This window comes from Acanthochromis polyacanthus, chromosome 5, assembly GCF_021347895.1.
Source record: "Acanthochromis polyacanthus isolate Apoly-LR-REF ecotype Palm Island chromosome 5, KAUST_Apoly_ChrSc, whole genome shotgun sequence".
Lineage (NCBI taxonomy): Eukaryota > Metazoa > Chordata > Actinopteri > Pomacentridae > Acanthochromis > Acanthochromis polyacanthus.
Window position 1 is genome coordinate 30711600 of NC_067117.1, and position 20006 is coordinate 30731605.

The 20006-nt window shown below is 39.3% G+C and overlaps 1 protein-coding gene across 9 annotated transcripts in view; it reads left to right on the forward strand.

Moving 5' to 3' along the window:
• ptprt (protein tyrosine phosphatase receptor type T) overlaps positions 1-20006 on the forward strand; it is a 448077-nt gene that overhangs the window by 424470 nt on the left and 3601 nt on the right. For all 9 annotated transcript variants that reach the window (XM_022195474.2, XM_051948450.1, XM_022195480.2 and 6 more), the window contains 7 exons: positions 1302-1437; positions 3499-3648; positions 3896-4069; positions 4255-4386; positions 6479-6604; positions 10465-10628; positions 17727-17862. In XM_022195474.2, the coding sequence (XP_022051166.1) occupies positions 1302-1437; positions 3499-3648; positions 3896-4069; positions 4255-4386; positions 6479-6604; positions 10465-10628; positions 17727-17862 (1018 nt within the window). The remainder of the gene's footprint in view (positions 1-1301; positions 1438-3498; positions 3649-3895; positions 4070-4254; positions 4387-6478; positions 6605-10464; positions 10629-17726; positions 17863-20006) is intronic.

A 20006-nucleotide genomic window follows, 5' to 3' on the forward strand; every position in this document is an offset into this window, starting at 1 on the left:
ATCAGTGCAACAAATAGGCTGACGTAGTTCCTAGAGTGCTGGCGGATTGTGGCTAAGTCCCATTAGCTTCCCAACCAGCGGAGCCAACTGGTATATTAAGGATTTGCCATATCCCGTCGGCATAAGTCCAAATACATCTTTCTTCTCAATGAAACACTTCAGTGGCGTCCTTTGTTTATCTTTCAAGTTGAATTTTAGCTTCAAATCTTTAAGGGCTGTGGCCAAAGCCGAGTCGAAAGATAACTGTTTATTGTGCGCCGGTTGTTTCTGTCAGAATCGTCACGCCTCTGTCGTCACTTAGTTACGCCCGCCTTCTGACTCTACACTTCATGGTGATTCGTCCGGCCAGTTTTAGGAGAATCCAGCCTCGAGCCTTATGGAGGGTAACTAGACCCACCCTGGCAGAGAATTAAATTCGTTGCCGTGGGTTGTCTAGCACCGCTAGGCTAGGGATTTGGTTAATTTTCCTAACAAAACCACGTGTCATACATGATCAGTTTGAGGACTGTTGGAAAGTTGAGAATCTGATTATATTTGCTATTTTTGTAGCTTTTTGCTCTGAAAACAGAATAATTTAGGAATTATTATTGTTATTATTATATTTTTATGTATTTTTATATTTATTTTTTAAGATAACATGCTCTCCTACACCAGTGATGGACATTCGGGTTCAGATGTTTACCGATAATTCCAATCAGCGTTAAGCTAACCGTGTCCAGCTGTTGTGGAGCTAAAATTGGATTTTTATTTATTTATTTTTCAGTTTTTAGTTGTTGTTTTTTTGTCAGGATGAGGTAACACAGAGTTCAGGATTAGAGTCAGAGTTTGTTAAACTGCTTTAAGGAAGAGGACCCAAGTGTTTGTGTTAGTTTAGCTTTAAGACTGAAAGCATGATATCCTTCAAGTTGCTGTGCCTGACCAAGAAATGACCACCACATATCTCCTGGTAAAGGTGCAAATTCTTTAATTTTATTTTACACATCAAACATAAACATAAAACGGGTTCTCTGCATTAATGAACAATGTAGTGGCTGGTGGGCAAATTTTACAACTTTTTAAAAGAACTTTTCACAGAGCTGGACAAGCTATTTTCCTATGCTTACAGTTTTCACATGAATATATGTATTTCCTAAAATGTCAAACTGTTCTTTTTAACCTTCAACGTTTTAATATTTCATTTTAAGGAGCATATTTGTGACCCATGAACACAGCCCAAGCTCATGGGTCTCGATAAAGATTGAAAAGCTGCTGATTTTGTTGCATTTTTGTCAATATTCTGATCTTTCTATGGTCTTCTGCAGTGCTGGAGCAGGGAGGACAGGCTGTTTCATCGCAGTGGACATCATGTTGGACATGGCAGAGAACGAAGGGGTCGTGGACATTTTCAACTGCATCCGAGAGCTGAGGTCGCAGCGAGTTAACATGGTTCAGACAGAGGTAGGTGCAAAAATACACAATATGCCTACATTTATTGAATAAACAAGACGCAGATGCTATTCAGTTTGGGTGTACTACCGTGGTTCTGAGAAAGAAAAGTTTGCCATTTGAAAGACACAAAAAGTTATGGACGCTTGGATTTTTCCAGTCAAATGTGGAAACTTTTGATTGAAGTAAAACTAAATCAGCAGCAGCTACTGGTGATTGAATCGGCTGCAGAACTTAAGAAGAAATAAGAATCTCCACAGTCTTCTCATCAAAATTTGATCATTGCACATTGGCTTACACTATCTACATTTCAAATGCGTTTAGAAATGTTTCACCAAAAGCTTTTTTTTTTTTTTTCATTTGGTTCACCAGCTTTCAGGATCTTATCCCTGCACTTTTGTCTGCAGTCACAGGTGTATTAGAGGCAGGATCACAAAAAGTGAGACAGCACAGAGTGTCTCATTACTTCTTGCAGTTATATATTTCATCCATCCTAATTAGAACATCGATATTAAACATTTAATGAATAATAGATGACAGTAATACAAACACACAGATATTGCGCATGCACACTAACTCTGCATGCAGAATTCCGTAAGTGAGGATTAATTACTTCAACTCATTTGATGTATTTGTAGAGTCATAGACCAATCCACACCAACGAGTCGAGTGAAAAAGTTCCATTTCTTGAGTGTTATCATCCAATGTCCTCAAAACATTCAGGATTTACTCCCTAAGTTCAGTCTCTTTGTGAGCTGAGGGCTTGGGTTACTCACTATCCTTTCCAAAGTCTCATAATTTGTTCTAATTTTGTACTATCAATCATTTTTAAAGAGTCTGCGTCTCCGAATGTTGGGTATTTCATTTTGGAACAGAAGTGTTCATTTCTTCTCTAAGCTACCTTAAGCCGACCTAATCCATCCCGCCTCTGCATTCCATTTGTGCTACTGATGAAAACCTTGCATATCCAAAAAGTCAACTTTTTTTTCCAGGAATAAAGAAAAAGTGCCTCATTTTAAGACTGACAGCTCGAGCTCCGAGTATGAAATTGACTTTTGAATAGGTTTTAGAGCTGCGAGGTTCGGAAAAGTTACCCGGGGCAACACGACAAGTCTTTTCGTGTGACAGCAGTGGAATGAAGGCTGGTTTTATGTGTGTGTGTGTGTGTGTGTGTGTGTGTGTGCGCGCACGCTCACATGTGTGTTTTTATGCCTCTTGAAACCAAGCTAAATGCATCCTGCCCTGCCTTTTGAATATGTGTGGGAGCAATTTGTGTCAGCGTTGAAGCCGCTTGATGCTATTATAATCCTGCTCCGCACAACACAAAGCAATTAATCTTTTAAAAGGCACAGGGGGAAAGAAGTGTGTGTCTCAATGAGCGCTTGTGCGGGTTATTGTGTGCGTACATGTGTGTCTTTGCATGCAAGTGTGTTTCACTAGAGTTGGTAATGGCCAGGAGAGGTCATTTCAGTGATGCTTTTAGACTCTCCTCTCCGCTCCAAGGGCAACAATTAACATTCAGCGGAGACAGAGAGAGAGACGGAGAGATAAAGTGAAAAGCAAATTGAAAAAGCAAGAAGCAGCGGACAAACACAAGTGTGAGGGGAAATGAGAGACAGAGGAATAAAAACTGAACCAACACTGGGGGAAAAAAAACCCAACAGGAACAACAGGTGAAGGATAGAGGTAAATTGACATGCACGGTGGCTGCTGTAACTCATCGCAGCTGATGCTTTTAGCAGCAGGCTAGTAGGTTGGAGCACAAAGAATGATTCAGAGCACCGAAACACACCGCATGGCCAACTACTGTGCCATTTTAATTCACTTTCAGGCTGCCACGAGAGCCCGAGCATACAAATAATGTATTTGCACGCACAAAGCAAACAGGAATTGTGCCCACAGTGGAATGTTTGAGTTTGTTGTTGACTTGAAAAGCCCGGCGATGCATCATCTGTTCCAGAGGTGTCTTAGTCAAGTCCAAGGGGCCACATGCAGAATTAAAACTGAACATCTGTCTGCACAGAAAATAGCTTCAGATTTCCCTTTGATCACCTGCTTTCACTCGTGTTGCAGGAGCAGTATGTGTTCGTCCACGACGCCATCTTGGAAGCGTGTCTATGCGGGAACACAGCCATACCAGTGTGTGAGTTCAGAGCCATTTACTACAACATCAGCAGACTGGACCCACAGACGAACTCCAGCCAGATTAAAGACGAGTTCCAGGTGAGGGCACACTGTTGTTTTTATGATTTGTAGGAACATTTGGAAGATTTATCCGAACTGTAACCTCAATGTAACCTTATAATCCCATCCTTAACAAAAGAAAACCGAAAAAGTGGTTCTTCTTTTGAGCATCAGCTTTTTGTTCGCCAATGCGACTCTGTAGCTCTTTGTTCTCACAGAGCTTCTGTTGCTTTATTATTTTAGTATTGTTGAAGTCGGCTTAAAACATTCTTGTTGCATCCATCAGACTCTGAACATAGTGACCCCTCGAGTCCGTCCAGAAGACTGCAGCGTTGGTTTGCTACCCAGAAACCACGACAAGAACCGCAGTATGGACGTCCTATCAGCAGACCGATGCCTTCCTTTCCTCATATCTGTGGATGGAGAGAGCTCTAATTACATCAATGCTGCATTAATGGATGTAAGTTCACATCTCAGAATCTTAATCTGTCTTATGACAATGCTAGAATTTCTACACTTGACTGTATGCAGTACTAGAAAGCTCCAATGCTGCAGAGATGCCCTGATCTATTAGTAAATGTTTGATTTATTGTGTGTCTCCAATCTCCTGCTTGCTTGTTTTTCTGGCCCACCTTAACGCTCCAGAGCCACAAACAGCCAGCAGCCTTCATCGTTACTCAGCATCCTTTGCCAAACACCATGGGAGACTTCTGGAGGCTGGTGTTCGACTACAACTGCTCCTCCATTGTAATGCTCAACGAAATGGATGCAGCGCAGGTACGAGCACACAATCATGTATTCCGCGTTCTGTTTTGTTTTTCCCCGCTTTCGTCTAAATCAAATAAGACCAGACGCTCGACAGCCAGGAGCCGACACGCCGACTGTAACATCACACAGTCTGATCAAGACACTGTCTGTTTTTTTTTTCTTTTTCTTTTTTTATGAATGGGAATGTGTACTGACAGAGCTGAACCCAACTGACAGCCAAGAAGGTCTTAAGTTACTTCTTTCTTTTATAAAATCATGCCTCAGTTGCAAAACAAATCACACAACACAAGAAACTAGCTGCTAAATTATTCAGCAGTGTCGAAACTTACAGAAATCTTCCCAAAACTAAAATGCCAGATGAATAATCACCACACGCTTTTGTCATCAACAGCATTTAGAATAACTGCCAGGAAACTTTTCCCAAAGTTGACAGACTGAACCAGCTGTACTTTTATACAACATTTATTTAAAATCATGGATTATAGAGAACTGATAACAGTCAACAACCCCATAATTTAGTTTAAGGGTTTGCTCATGTTCTACTGCTGCAACCAGACAATTATTTTACTACGTGTAAGCTCATGCACCCACTCTGCTGAACCAAGGCCTCCCAGTCTTATGTGGGAACCACCAAGCTAGCTAAGACTAGACCTCAGTAGAACTATTGTGGGTTGAGTTGGGGGTCAGACAAGACTAGGTGTACTATAAAGGATAGCTTCAGACATGTTTGGAGATGTTACAAATATATGTAGAATGAGATTTTCAGCATAGAGTTGGAGCAGGGAAACTGACTCCTTTGCTAGCTCGTGGTTTTGACACCTAACAGCTGTTGTAGTGGACTTGGAGAGATAGAAAACGCTCTGGTTTGAGATAGAAAGAGAACAGAAATAGGAATAGACAGAACTAGAGAGTCCTGAATCTGGGGGAAAAAAAAGCAAAAAAACAAACGAAACAAAAAAGTGAATTCAAAGATCTGCTTCAAACACACAAAAACAATCAAGCTAAAAGTTAACATTTACCTAACATATAGGATAGCCATGAACACTGATCAGTTGTGGTGCCTGTTTTGGCTGCCTGTAGAACCAGTCCGGTCTTTCCTTCCCTTGATTCCCAAAGGAATATAATCAGCCATCCATTCAGAATTCCAGTTGGGAAAATCAGGATATCATGTATGGAAGATGGTGTTGCTATTCCGTACACTGTGGGGTTGGATTGGATTAGCTTACTCTGGAAAAGGACACAACTTGTAGGGCACAAAGGGGATATATTCTGTGATTTGCCAGGCAAGATTTTCTAAAACCTAAACAAAACAAAGCCAAGAAGAGGTGCTGAAGTCTAGTTTCCTCTCATCAAACCACCTGGATTACAAAATGCTCAAAGTGTTCTATGGAATTTTTGTCCAATGATGACCGAAAAAAAAAAAAGAAATAGAAAGTACTGCTCACTCCAGCTTAAAGTTCATCTAAGCATGTAAATATGCCATTGACAGTGACAATCATACTGTGAATGATGGATATCAGTGTTTACATCAGATGAAGGGTGTTTTGTTCTTCTTTTTTTCTTCTGTTGTTAATGGCTGATTCCAGAGCTACACTTCAGCTGACTATGTGGTGGGGATGGACAGCAAAGGGATTCACTGCTGATAGGGAGAGGGTCAATGCTAAGCTTTAATTCCCAGCTTTAAAATAAAAACTGACAGAAAGCTAATCTAAATGACCATCACTCCTAATCCTTAGACCTTCACTGCCTGAGGGTGATGGTGTTGGTAGTCGGGGCTGGATGAGCGATCGATTCTTGTCACATCTCGTTTTTGTGGGTCGTACCTTTAAACCACCTTAGAGCACAGTAATCAACACAGTCTAGATACAGTCACCTCATTCCACACACCCTTGTTGATTCCAAATGTGACGCAAATTCTGAGCTCAAACGTCTCGAAAATGAATAAAATCTGGCTAATTTTAGAGTATGTTCCACATGCAGGAGTAACTTTTCCATCAAACTGATTTTTACTTGAACTTGAAAGAAAATGTACCTGGCAAAATAGGTCAGCTTTCTTTGGTCTGACTTAGTGTTTTTCTTCCCATCTGTCTGTTTCTTATAGTTATGTATGCAGTACTGGCCAGAGAAAAGTTCGTGTTGCTACGGTCCGATTCAGGTGGAGTTCATATCAGCGGACATTGACGAGGACATCATCAACCGGATCTTCAGGATCTGCAACATGGCCAGGGTAATCACAGTTCTCATTTTCATACAGTGCTTGTTTGGCATTTTCATTCAATAGAGAAGCAAGTTAATGGATTAAAAACTAGATATGTTCCACATATTGCATTGGTGAGACTTTGTCTGTGCTGTAAAGTGCCATAGAGTACTGGGAGTGGCGATAGCTGTAATGCACAGTTTGCACCATGTAACTTGGTTTTAAAATTACATACACTACTGATCACTTAGAAATGTCCTTATTTTTGAAAGAAAAGCATTTTTTTTTTCAGTGAAGATATCATTAACCCTCCTGTCGTCCTTCGGGTTAAATTGACCCGTTTTAAAGTTTTCACAGTGAAAGCTTCAACATTTTCAACATTTTTTAGGAAATTTTTCAAAAATTTTTGGTGGAAAAAACAAATTTTAAAAAAATGTTTAAGAACATTCGGAAAAAATCAACCAAGATCCAGTGAATTTCGCTGTCAAATTTGGGGATTTTTTATTTAAAAAAATAAAACTTTTGAGGGAAACTTTTCAGGAATTTTCTTTCTGAAGATTTTGCAAATATCTTATAAATTTGGGGAAATTTTTTTCTGAATTTCTGGACTTTTTTCAGACAAGGCAACAACATTTTTTTGGTAAGGACAACACGAGGGTTCATTGAATCAGAAATACAGCCCAGACGCTGACAATGTGGTAAATGACTATTCTAGCTGGAAACGGCTGATTTTTAATGGAATATCTCCATAGGGGTACAGAGGAACATTTCCAGCAACCATCACTCCTGTGTTCTAATGTTACATTGTATTAGCTAATGGTGTTGAAAGGCTAGTCGATGATTAGAAAACCCTTGTGCAGTTATGTTAGCACATGAATACAAGTGTGAGTTTTCATGGAAAGCATGAAATTGTCATGGTGAGCTCAAACTTTTGAACGGTAGTGTTTGTTTTCATTGAGACACTCTGATAACGCTCTGTATTAAAGTACCTACATTCACCTTTAACTATTTACTTATTAGAAGCTGTGTTAGTGGCTTATTTGCTCCTTTTTTGCTAATTATGAGGGACTTAATGCCTTTTTCTGGATGAAAACAGTCGACTACTAGCAAGGGCAGTAATCAACATAATAATTATGAAGTTGTATAAGAATTTCAACATTAATATGCTTTGTTCAGTATACATGGTAGTTTGTAAGATGTCAGAACCACAAAAATATGCTTTGTCCCTTAATAACACTTATTTAATATGGTTTGTTTTGATGGAACAGAACTATGAGTGTTAATAGTGTCCAAAGGACTCCAAACAAAGTCTTTCTCAGTACGCATCCTCCATGCTAAAGTGTGTTTCTGAAGTGTTTCTCATCACCAATTCACATGTAGCGTTTTGAACTCAGACAGGTTCCCTCCTCTTCACACTCACTAAATCCATCACAGCCCACAACAATTAACAGCCTGCATTCTTAAGTGAAGAGTTATGCTGTGAAAAAAAAACAAAACACTGGAGGTCTACTCAAAATGCGAGGGGTTCTGTTTCCATTCAGCGATGGAGGAACAAAGTCAGCACACGTACAGCTATCTCCTTTATTAATGGACCACTTCTGAGGTTTTCAGACACATCCAAGTGAGAGATTTTTTTTTTAAAAGTTTCTTCAAGGCTAAGAACAGACATTTCTGCCTGGAGTTGCTGCTGTATAATTTTCAGCTGACGGAGCTTTTCGGCATGTGAAGGACCACACAGATTTTCTCTCAAACCTCTGATGCGCTTGTGATCACGCTGTATGACAGGCTTAATTTAGTGAGTTATTTGGACATTATGAACACGATAATCTGGTGTTACTGAGGGGAAATTATTGCTAATTGTGGTACTAGCATATTAAGATTGTAATTCATGTACCCCTTGCCTTACCAATGATCAATATGCATTATTTAGGCAGTTATCAATGGAAAACTCTTGTGGTAGTTGTAGAACATGCAGACTGAGGCGTTAATAATTGCTTTTTACTGACTAATATAAAGCCAATGTACTAGTAATATGCATGTCAGTTAGTTTCCAAGACAATATCCAATGTAATATTGCGGTTTTAAGGCATTTTTGGGTTCAGTTTTCCTCAAAGACACTGACAGATCATTTGGTCCCAGTATGTCAGTGACCTTCCTTTTTTATAATCAATCAAGCAGAATTTAGACTCATTCAACACAGTGCTGTATTTTTGTATTTTCAAGACTGCAACAAATTCAGCATCCTGGAACACTCGCTTCTCTTTTTTTTTTTAATCTATCTTGTCTGTATTGTTTTGTGAGTTCTACTCCTTTCATGATATCGTCAGATAACCACTACTGGCAATAATCTCACTTCAACTAGAATTCAGGTACATGCGAGGGTTTCCTGGAGTGCTCATCTGAACAACAGATACTTTGATATTAGGCTTCTTTATGTAATTTTAAATAATCACAGAAATGTTGAAGGTTCTTAATTTAATTTAGATGTGGAGCGTAATTCTAGAGACTTTATTCAATAGTTTACTTGACAAACTAGTTTCCCGATACTTATTAAAAATGCATGCCGGTGGAAAGATATACCTGGATACACAATGTAGCAACACAGTGCAGGTGTTTTTCACTTCATGTGACCTTTACTTCCCTCTAAACAGCTTTCAGGATGATGCTGTACTTAACCAATCATTATAATGTCACCAGAGCAGCTAATTCATGCCTGATTCAGTGAGTCCTCCATGTGAAATAAAAACAGTGGTGATGTAGAAAGAGCCTCTCCTTGTCCTTCCTCTTGTCTTCTTCCACCTCTCCTCACCCTCTTGTTGCTCCCTTCTCATCTCAGTTCCTCACCCATCCATGACGGTACACCTCTAGCGGTGTCGTAGCGTCGGCATGCTCCTATAGCGCTTGCTGAACTCCCCACTACCTTATTGCATCTCTCTCTCTCTCTCTCTCACTCCCTTCTCAAACACATCACCGGTCTAGTGTGAAATGGCTCATATCATCGCCATAACAGCACATCTCGCACTGTGAAAGCAGCTCCGACCTAGCCGAGTCTGGAGCACCGAGCACTAAGCCGTCAAACGAGGAGGGAAACGGCAAAAGGGGGTGGAGGAGTGAAGGTTTGAGAGGGAGACATGGAAATGTACAAATAAGAGGAAAACATGAAGGGAAGCAAAAGTAGACAATGGAAGAAGTTGGAAAAAGGTAGAAGTGGAAACAGATTGAAGAAAACATAGAAGGCAAGAAAGTGAATGAAAAAGAATGATATTGCTGTATTTGTTGTGTGTGTAAATGTCAACGTGCATATGCATGTGTAACAAATCAGTTTGACAGTGACTGCGGGTTTTGGTATTTTACATGACGGATGCCAACCGCCGTGGGCCACAGGACTGAAAACATGCCACGTCTGCCATGAAATTGAATTTAACATTATAAGCTATGCTCTTTTGTTGAGTCCAATCCTGTTTCTTTTTGGGAAAAAAAAAATGCATTTGTTCAAAAACAAGAACTAATTGGAGCACAAAAGACGGCTATCACACACACAAATAAGTGCTTCATCAAAAAGTGTATTATTACCAAATGAGACGATTCCCCTCCGGCAAACAAATGAAACCAGCGCTGAGCAGACTGGCAGCATCCACATAACACAACTTTGTTATCTTGTTTGCCCAGAATGTTTCTTCACGCGACTTTCTCACGTGTTCACCGGCGTCGGGCAGTTTAGATGCCAAATTATTTTCTAAAGGGGAGACAGTCGGGCTCATTGTTCAGTTTTTGTCTCGCTGTAATGGAAAAGTGGAGTTAGCAGAACCTCTGTGAGCACATGAAGTGATGTTGTGCATGTTTCTAATTGAATTCCCGCACGATTTTGGTTCTTCTCACCTCATCTTCAGCCACAGGATGGTTACCGCCTGGTGCAGCATTTCCAGTTCATCGGCTGGCCGGCCTACAGGGACACGCCGCTCTCGAAGCGCTCCATCCTCCAGTTGGTCCGGAGGTTGGCGAAGTGGCAGGAGCAGTACGACGGAGGAGACGGGAGGACTGTGGTGCACTGCCTGTGAGTTCCACGGACACAGATAAACATGTTGGATTCACAAAAAGTTCAGAAAATACTACACTGCTTGCTAGTAAAACAGACCAACACCAAAATGCTGAAACACAAGAGCGGATGTCTGACAGAGAGATAAATTAAAGCTCCTGAGATAACACTTATCAGTGATAAAATACACTTTCTTTTAACCCTTTAAGACAAAACTCATGTTCACACACATTTATAGAGCCGCACACATGCATCTTCAAGACAACACATGCAATAAATGGCATTTCTAGACTTTTTTTTTCATATAAAATAAGTTTTCTTGCTTTATTTATGCCACTGAGTCGTCAAATATAAAGACTTAATTTGTCCCCTGGGAGCAAATCAAAGGCAACTGTGTAATAGTACAAGCAGCCATGTGGTAGTTAAAACAGGATCAAGCGAAATTAAAAACATGCAGAGATAAAGAATAAAAACTCAAACTGACATTCATGTGCATTAGGTGCTAAAATGGTACAGAGGTGCAAGGTGAATTTAGCAGCATGGTTAGTTAAAAATAAGAATAAAATTTAAGTATTTACATGAGGTGTAAATTAAGGTGCAGGACTGAACATCTTTAAGTTTAGTGCAGCATTTATGGTGTGGTACTGGTGTAAATGTTTAGAAAATATGAAACATCTGCTCATAAGTGCAATGAAAGCTGGTATTATTCATTTAGTAACAATGCAAACTTGCCTTGTAGCTTTAAAAAAAATGACCTGAGCTCGTGTTTTCCAGCATACATTACGTTCAGCATTGTATTAAATTAAAAATCTGATATCTACTTTTAATATTTATATTATTATTTGCTATGTTGCATTCCTACTATTGCTATTTTTTACCAAATAAAATATTTCGGTTACATACAATCTGCATGCATGTGTGTCGGTATACACAAGGAACAAATGAAGCTGATAATGAGGCAGGGAAACAGAAGCTGTAAAATCTATAGAAAGGACATTACAGGGGAACTTCACCAACAATAATACGCGCACACTCTCTCCAAACATGGCCTCGAGCACATCAGTGATGCTCATCCAATCAGCTTGCTCTGTCACAGCTCATTGGACCAATCAGAAATGGCATTGATTTGCTTGCTTTTTTTCCCCCTCTGTGTCTAACTGCTGTGGGGTTTTGTTTGCTTTCCGGTGTTTCAAAAGAGAGAGGAAGAGAGAATGTGTGAAATTAAAGTAAATCTGAATTTAATACCTTGATGCTAAATAATTATAGATTAGAGGCCCCGTGTGAGCAGGAATCAAAGTCATCTGAATGTTAAACAGGAGCCAGTATCGCTGCTTGTAGGTAAAAAATGCACAGCGTATAATCAATGTTTAAAACCTGACGTCAACAGGAATATAGATAGTGACAATGATGCATATCCCATCCTTTGACCTCTAGTTCAAATCAATCTGTCACCCACAGATATTGATTTCTCGGGACAAACTGTACTCATCACTTTAAATTAAAGACACAAATTGACTGGGATTTAGGTTAGTCTTACGAGAAACTCAAATAAAATGAAATTTGGCAAATAAAGATGAAAAAGCATTCTTGGGAGTAAATTCTGAAGTTGTTCTACTCGACCCTGGTAAATGTGAGTGACAGGGATGTAGGCTTTCTCCGCTTCTGGCTAAAGACAGCTACACTGGCTAATCAACCCCGGCTATTGATTTCTCAGACTCCGTAATACCAGCGATAAGCAGAAACATGATGGTTCAATCAGCAGCTGGTGAAAATGGATTATATTTTCTGCTCTTCACTTGTCCTGGAGGTTGGAGTCTGATGGGTCTTTAATGCTGAGCACATGTCTCATTTTCAGCAAATAACAGCGGGAGAACCGTTTAGAAAACGCCAAGGAGTGGCAGACTTATCCGTCTGCGCTGTATTTATTTGAACTTCCATAGATATATATTTTAGATAAAGGCCAAAAAAAAATATATATGATGCTGTCTCACCTCATGAAATCCTTAAAATATTCTCAGTGTGTAACTCTTCAGATCTAGAATAATGAGGTTTCGAGTGTGTCACAAACAATTTAGATCAAATAAAATATATCCATGGATTTCTCTCCCACAGAGTTCTTAACCAGCTACACCGACTGCTGCATCCTCTTTGCCTGCATCTTAAATGTGCAAGGTTTAGCTCAGAAATCACAGAGCATTCTCCATATTTCATGTCAGAGTCTGGCAAAGATATAAACATTAGCTCTATGGATGAAAAATGTGAGGCACTCAAACAGTATGAATATGTGTTAATTCTGGTTTATTACAAGACCACTTGTAGGTGTGCATTTGCAACTTTACATTAATCTATAGAAGCAGCACCGCAAATCCCCACAGATCTACAATACCAGACATGGGATGATCCGATGCTCATGCTGAGGATCATCATTGGTGAAGAGGTTGGACCAAAAAGGGTTCTTTAGCGGAAGAGCTCAAATCTCAAAGACCAGGGAAGATGCATTGGGTTGAGAGCACCTAGCTCCCAGTTTTGTTTGATATTTGCACCCTGAATTCACCCTCCAAGATCAGACTCTCAACATTACGTTCTACTACATCATCCTAAGGCATCTTAGGGAGAACATTCGGCACAAATAACCTGGTCTAATGGCAAGTTGGTGTTCCGTGATGACTGCACCCAATCACAATGCCTTTAAAATGGGTTTACCAACTCAATAATCACTTTCCGCCCAATCTCTTTGCTTGATGTTGGTCCTTGTGACTTTGTCCTCTTCAGCAAAATGAAATTCAAGTGGAAGAATCACCATTTGGACACAGTGGAAGAGATCAAGTACATATCATACAGCCATGGCCATAAGTTTGGACACAGCATGACTTCCTATGGCTGTTTTAATGTCTATTACAGAACATAACTAATATTTTTGACAGCACCTGTTTAATTAGTCAACAAATCAACAAGGGATATAATATTATCAATAAATTCCAACAATTGGAACAACTTTGTACCCAAAACATAATATTAGAAGAAAATAACAAAAAAATGCAGTACTTTCACAACCAAATTTGGTAAGAATAACAAAATGACACCAAACTCTTTTGATGTTTTTTTTTTTTAATATGAAACTTAATATAGTTCTCCAGGAGTTGTGTGCTGTATTGTAAGTGACAATTTTGTGGTATTTTCTAAGATTCACAAGCGTCATGGTACTTGTGTCCAAACTTTTGGCCATGGCTGTAGGTGGTGCTTGATGCACTTTCAGGAAGGATTAAAAGTATTGCAGGAGCACAGGGAGCTGTGTAGTCCTGCACCAGAGAATATTTTTAAGGAAATAATGGCCAATTTTAAGTCAGGGACAGTTTTTTGCTTATTATAGCTGCAGACACTGAACTTTTTGGTTGACGTTTTTGTCATTTTCTTTGCATTTCCTTCCAAATAATAGCAATTGTTTAAAACCTGTTAAGCATCTCTCCTATGAGCGACTGACCAACGTTGCCTTGGTCTTAGATCTAAGACATTGGATGCAATACTTTAACCACTAGAAACCATGTCCAACTTATCGTGATAAGCCAAATGTGATTATTTTATTCAATTTATTAAAACTTTAGACGCTCTGAAAGATGTTTTTGATTGTTTCATAATGAAGTAAAATATCTTTACATCCTTCTTCTTTTGCCACTAATCAACTATTAAGCCAAAAAACAGTTAGACGTGGAGTCAGTTAGATATTATAGCAGCAGCCAGCTTACAGAAATATTCTTAAAAAATAGATCATAACATTAGAATCCTGTAACCAAGCTACCAAGGTAAAGGGGACTCCATAGCTGTGATTATTTGCTTGGAGCAGTTTCTTTTAAAGTGTTCTGCTGGCTCTGTTCACTTCATATTAGACACTTAGATACTGAGGATAGTAAACTAGCAAAACATCTCTTGTGTGTTTCTATAGAAGCTGTTAGTTATTCAGCAGCCCTGACCCTCACCACCACTCCAGTCCTGACCTGTCTGATTTTATCGGGCTTGCTGCTGCTTGTTCTTTAGTAATTAGGTTCCTAATATTAATGTATTTTAGCCTTAAGATGTATTTGACAGCACTGATGTAAAATGTATACACTCTACTTTTTTTTCTCCCTTACCTAGAAATTAGTTTTTCACGCTGAAGCAAGCATCTAAAAAGCTGAAAATAACACGGAGTGCAAAAGAAATACTGAAATTCATTCTCAAATATTGATACCTGAACTCGCTGCAATGAAGACCTGAGGTGTTGCGTCCCTGCTGAAAGAATGTATTTACACACAGAAGACAAAACCCGAAATATGAGTTTAAATTAGAGGTTTTGCATTGTTTTGCACAACTGTGAGCAAACTATGCTTTTTATCATTAGTCTGGTGGTAAATAACTATACTCTATTGTTTATTCTAACTTCCTGTAGCAGTTTGGAGACTGTTAAATTGTAGAGCTTGACCAACAAATTGAATCTGACACTATCCTGAGTGGACAGCCAGCTGTAGCGGCTCTGGCATTAGCGATGCAGAGTAGGTAGACGGTGGATGATTTCTGTGACGGCTGCCACTCCACCTCTCCATACCTGAATGTTTTATTCAGCCTGAATACTGAAGGAATTCAGCTGGAACCAGGTGAGATGGGAAAGTCTGGAGCTGTTTTCATGCTGGGTGGTCTGACTGCTGACTGGCACAGCGCTGACTGCTGATTGGTGCACACAGCCAGGAAACATGCAGTGTGTACGGATACACACAAATATGTTTGCATAGCTGCACTTTCATCTATTACAGCAACAAACCCTCCTTTCTACAGTCTTCAAAAATGCCAATTTAAGTTGTATTCAAATGTCTTAAATCCATTAGTAGATCTCTCATTCCTTTTCTCCGAGCAGTGACGGGTTTCTTTGAGCTGCGTGTTCACTCTGTCACTTACTGTCAGTTCTTGTCTCATTTCTTAACCATTATTTTTCATTCAGATTTCACTTGTGAGTATATTACATTTTTTAAAAAGTCTGTAATTTGGCTTTCTGAAGCCTGTCTGTACTCTGTACAGTGACTGGCATTTGAGAGAACTCCTTGAAAGCTTTATTTTTGTTTCAGGTTTTGCATCATTTATTACATAAAAGCTATAGGAAATAAGATAAAACTTCACAATATTAGTGGTGGGACATGATTCTTATTGTTTTTGTCCAATTAATTAGAGGCTTTGTAATTAATTAATCATGATTAATTGCATTTTTGTCAGATAGCAATATTTGACAAAAGTTTTTCAGTTCAAATAAATTTTAGCTGACGACTGAATCGATGAATAGAAAAAAAATGTATGTTTTAATTGATATTTATCTGCATTTTTAATCAGTTTGCTACATTCACAGATCACTGCAAACTCCAATTGCCATTATCGTGATTGTATTCAAAATTTTAAGACTGTATGCAAACTGAAACACTTCAATGTCTTGAAAAACAGTGGTCTATTATGGACTGGCTATATGGTTTGCCGGTACCAGGACTGCTGTACGAGTCCACAGGGTCAATTTCTCACATCTCATTCATTGTCTATGTGGGACGTTTCGAACTATGTGCCAGTGTGTTGCCCTGGAGCTCATTTGCAATGAGGGGAGCGGAAGTCCAACGCATCGCGAAACTTTCGTTAAACGTCTAAACTAGCCGTTGTTGAAGTAAAACGAGGACAGATTCAGCAGCTTATTTCTCGCCTCAAGTACTTTCAGAAATACTTTTTCCTGAACTGCTTTTGTAATAAGACAGAAAGTTTGAGACCGAGCTGCCGTGTTGGTCTGATGTTTTTACCAGACTGAAGGTCTGAAGCGCTGTCATGTGGCCAGCTAGTGACCCACTACTGACAAGCGAAAAAAAAAAAAAAAACAGCCCTGTGGACATGTAGCTTTGGATCTGGTGTCTGTGCTTACAACAAGATGTTTTTGCATTGAGGTGATACCGTCGGCTTGAAGTTCTGCGATGATCAGAAAACTCTGTGTTGCACAATTTGTAAACAACTACGCTTTTATCCAAGCTACCATCGGGAAGATTTTTAAAGAAAATTTTCCGCTCGACAAGCCAAGTAATGCGGTCCCGTCTTCCATCGCTTTTCACTAAACTTGCTCTGTGTGCTGACATCACTCAGTGCGTCTTGTGCACTATAGTCTTACAGTCTGGCAAACAGACTTTAGGTCCATTACCGCCACCTACTGGGCTGGAGTGTGCATCAGTGTAGCTAGTGTGCCAGAAAGGTGCCATTAAATGTGTTTTTATTTTTAACACTTTATTTTTTCTGTAATTAATTAATCAAAATTAATGTGTTGAAGTCCCAGCTCTACATAATATATATTTATTTTTGAAAAAAAACAAAACAAAAAGAAACTCATGCAATATTTTTCCAAGCTGCTGTTTATCAAGAAATAAAGTGGATATTTGACAAATCTATACTATTTCTTCTTGTCTCATGAGCACATATGCATGCACAGGTTGTTGTATTGAGATTAAGTTTGTCAGCATGTTCTTCCTGATGTCAGATATTCAGAATATTTAAAGGCTAGAGATGCTAATGACATGGATTTAGTTTGTTTGCTGCTGTGCACTCACACCAAAACAACTAGTTATTCAATCACTACCTTAAAAAGTTGCCTTGTCTAAACAGAAAACCCTTATTCCTCATACACATAAACACAGGTTTAAATGCAAACACAAAAAAAAGCAAATAAGTACCTCTTCTTACAGGATGTGTTATTAAATTTTATCAAAACCCAGTGAAGGCTTTCTCCGTTTAGGTGTCACATGATTTAAAAGCATTATTTAAAGGCTGACACACCATCAATCTTAACGCAGCAGCGACAACAAAGCAGGAAAATAACTCAGAAGAGAAGAGAAATACCTGTAAGCAAACAATAAATTTTATGATGAACATGTCTGAAAAACTGGGAAGATGGAAAGTCACTTAGCTTCTGTTCTGAGTGTTTTCTCTGCTACTTTTTTCTGTTTTTCCTTCTCTATGCTCAGCGTGATGAGTTTGCTTTGCTCACCCAGGGTGATGGTGATAATGATGATCTTCTCTCCCCCTTTCCTCCCACTCATCTCCCGCCTTCCTCCCTCTCTCCTTCCTCTGCAGTACCGGTGGAGGGCGTTCTGGAACGTTCTGTGCCATCTGCAGCATCAACGAGATGATCCAGCAGCAGAACATCGTGGACGTTTTCCACACCGTCAAAACGCTGAGGAACAACAAGACTAACATGGTGGAGACTATGGTGAGGAGTCACGGCATGAAAAACACACATTTTTCAGGGTGATGAGGAGGATTTCATGTGGTTCTGATATTGGAGGGAAATTGTTTTCACTAAAAAAAACATCAAGCTCAGCTCTGAGGACAACCGATAACGTTGAACTGGACATTAGAGCCTGACCAATAAAGCAATTTTAAGTCCATGCTGATTGCTATTTTCCAAGTAGAGTTATATCTAAAAAGGACAGTGATGAGGTATCACTTGATTAACTTTCCAGCACTTTATTTCACAAAGTGTTAGCACAGTGAGAACAAGAAAAAAGCAGTTGGAGAGTGCAGTACTCCTCCAAGGCTGCTCAGTCGTGTCATTTCCAGTGGATGAAATCTTAAATAAAAAATTATTTTGCGGTGAGCACAGGCGCGTGTTTTGCATAAGTATGTTATGTACGGATACCGAATCACATGACCTAAGCATGTAACAGGAGGTGGGAACTGATGGAACTCGGAAACACCCCCACAATTTAGTCAATTGCTCCTTCTGTGATTTCTGATGGAAAAGTCCCGATAAGTCTACAAAAGTCGATTTGTTGTAGGATCACAATCTTGTGATCGTCACAGACAGCTGACGTAGTGTTCATTTGCTGTTGCAGTTACAGTGACGTTATCTTGCAATACAGAAATCTTTACCAAATCCATGGATCCAGACTATAAGCCACATCACTGCCAAAGTCTAATCAGGTGGTCTTTGTGTCATTTTTGACCTTCTCTGAAAATTTCATCTAAATCTGTTAGTCCATTTTTGAGTAACGCTGCTAACAGACGGACAAACGGACGGGCAGACAAACCAACGCCGATTGTCACATAACTCCGCCCATTCATTGACGGTGTAAAATTCTGATTCCAAAGTAATCACTGACAAATTTAGATTTTGCTCACTGGATTTTATACATTTTTTGAACATCTACTATATGTTTTTGTTTGTGCTATTAGTCTTTGAACATATTCTGGACAATTGTATCATTAGTCTCTGAGGAACTGAAGTAAACACTGAAAAGAGATCACCAACTTTACGAGTATTTTATCCAGCTGTGTGTTTCTGCTGCCAACATTTATGCAGAGTTTTACACCACTGTGCTGTGAAGAATGAAGGAGGACATTACCATAACATGGTCTTTATTTCTCCTCCGTGACCGTGAACACAACACTTTTATTAACTGTTTTGCTTACTGAGGCTTGTTTCATCTGAACTAAAGTAACTTTACTACCCTTTGAACACTTTTCTGTGACTGCAGCAGCGTCCTGACTGGAATAGACTCACTTCACACAACAAACCCACCAGTCTGCGTCACAACTTCCTTAAAGAGGATGTGCAGTCAGACTGTGGATGTGCACTTGTTTTTTTTTAAAAAAAAAACATCATAACAATTTTAATTCATAAATTTATTAGGTGTTTGTTTACTTTGATAGACAGAGATGGAGGAAGTAATCAGATCTTGAGGGAAGTGGAAGAGAAGGACCAGTATGGTAAAAAAGAAAAAAGTTGATGCTATAAAACAGTAAAATTCATTTAGCTGGCATTGATAAACATGACAATTACTGAGAGTTTATGTGTTGTGTTCAAAACCTCCTGCAGCTCTTCTTAGAGCACACGCTTCAAACAGGCAAAAGTAGTCAAGCTAAAAGCCAACATTCATTTGTAGCCTCAATCTGCACTCAAACCCCACTGGTTTCACCTGCACTGGTTCAAACGACCGATGATTGGCTAAAATGGTCAATTGCAGGCAAAATTTTCTAAAACCTGAGCCAACAAGAGATGCAGGAGCCTAATTTCTAACCAGTCTAATGCTTACCAGGGAATTTTTTGCCCAATGATGCAGAAAAATGCTGCTTACCCCAACAGCTAATGACGCAATCTGTAGGACTCCCCTGAAAGTAGATCATACGCTAAATGAAGGTCATCCATGATGTCTGTTTAACGCTGGCTACTTCCATCAGATTCTATTAAAACAAGGCAATAAGAACTTGTAAGCAACTTGCAGAAGACTTTGTGCAGCCTCATTACCTTTTGAATTGTTTTAACCAATTCCATGCAGCAGTTTCTGAAGAAATTAACATCATAGCCTTTAAATTAAATCAAGCTACCACTGGATATACAGTAATGCTAAACAG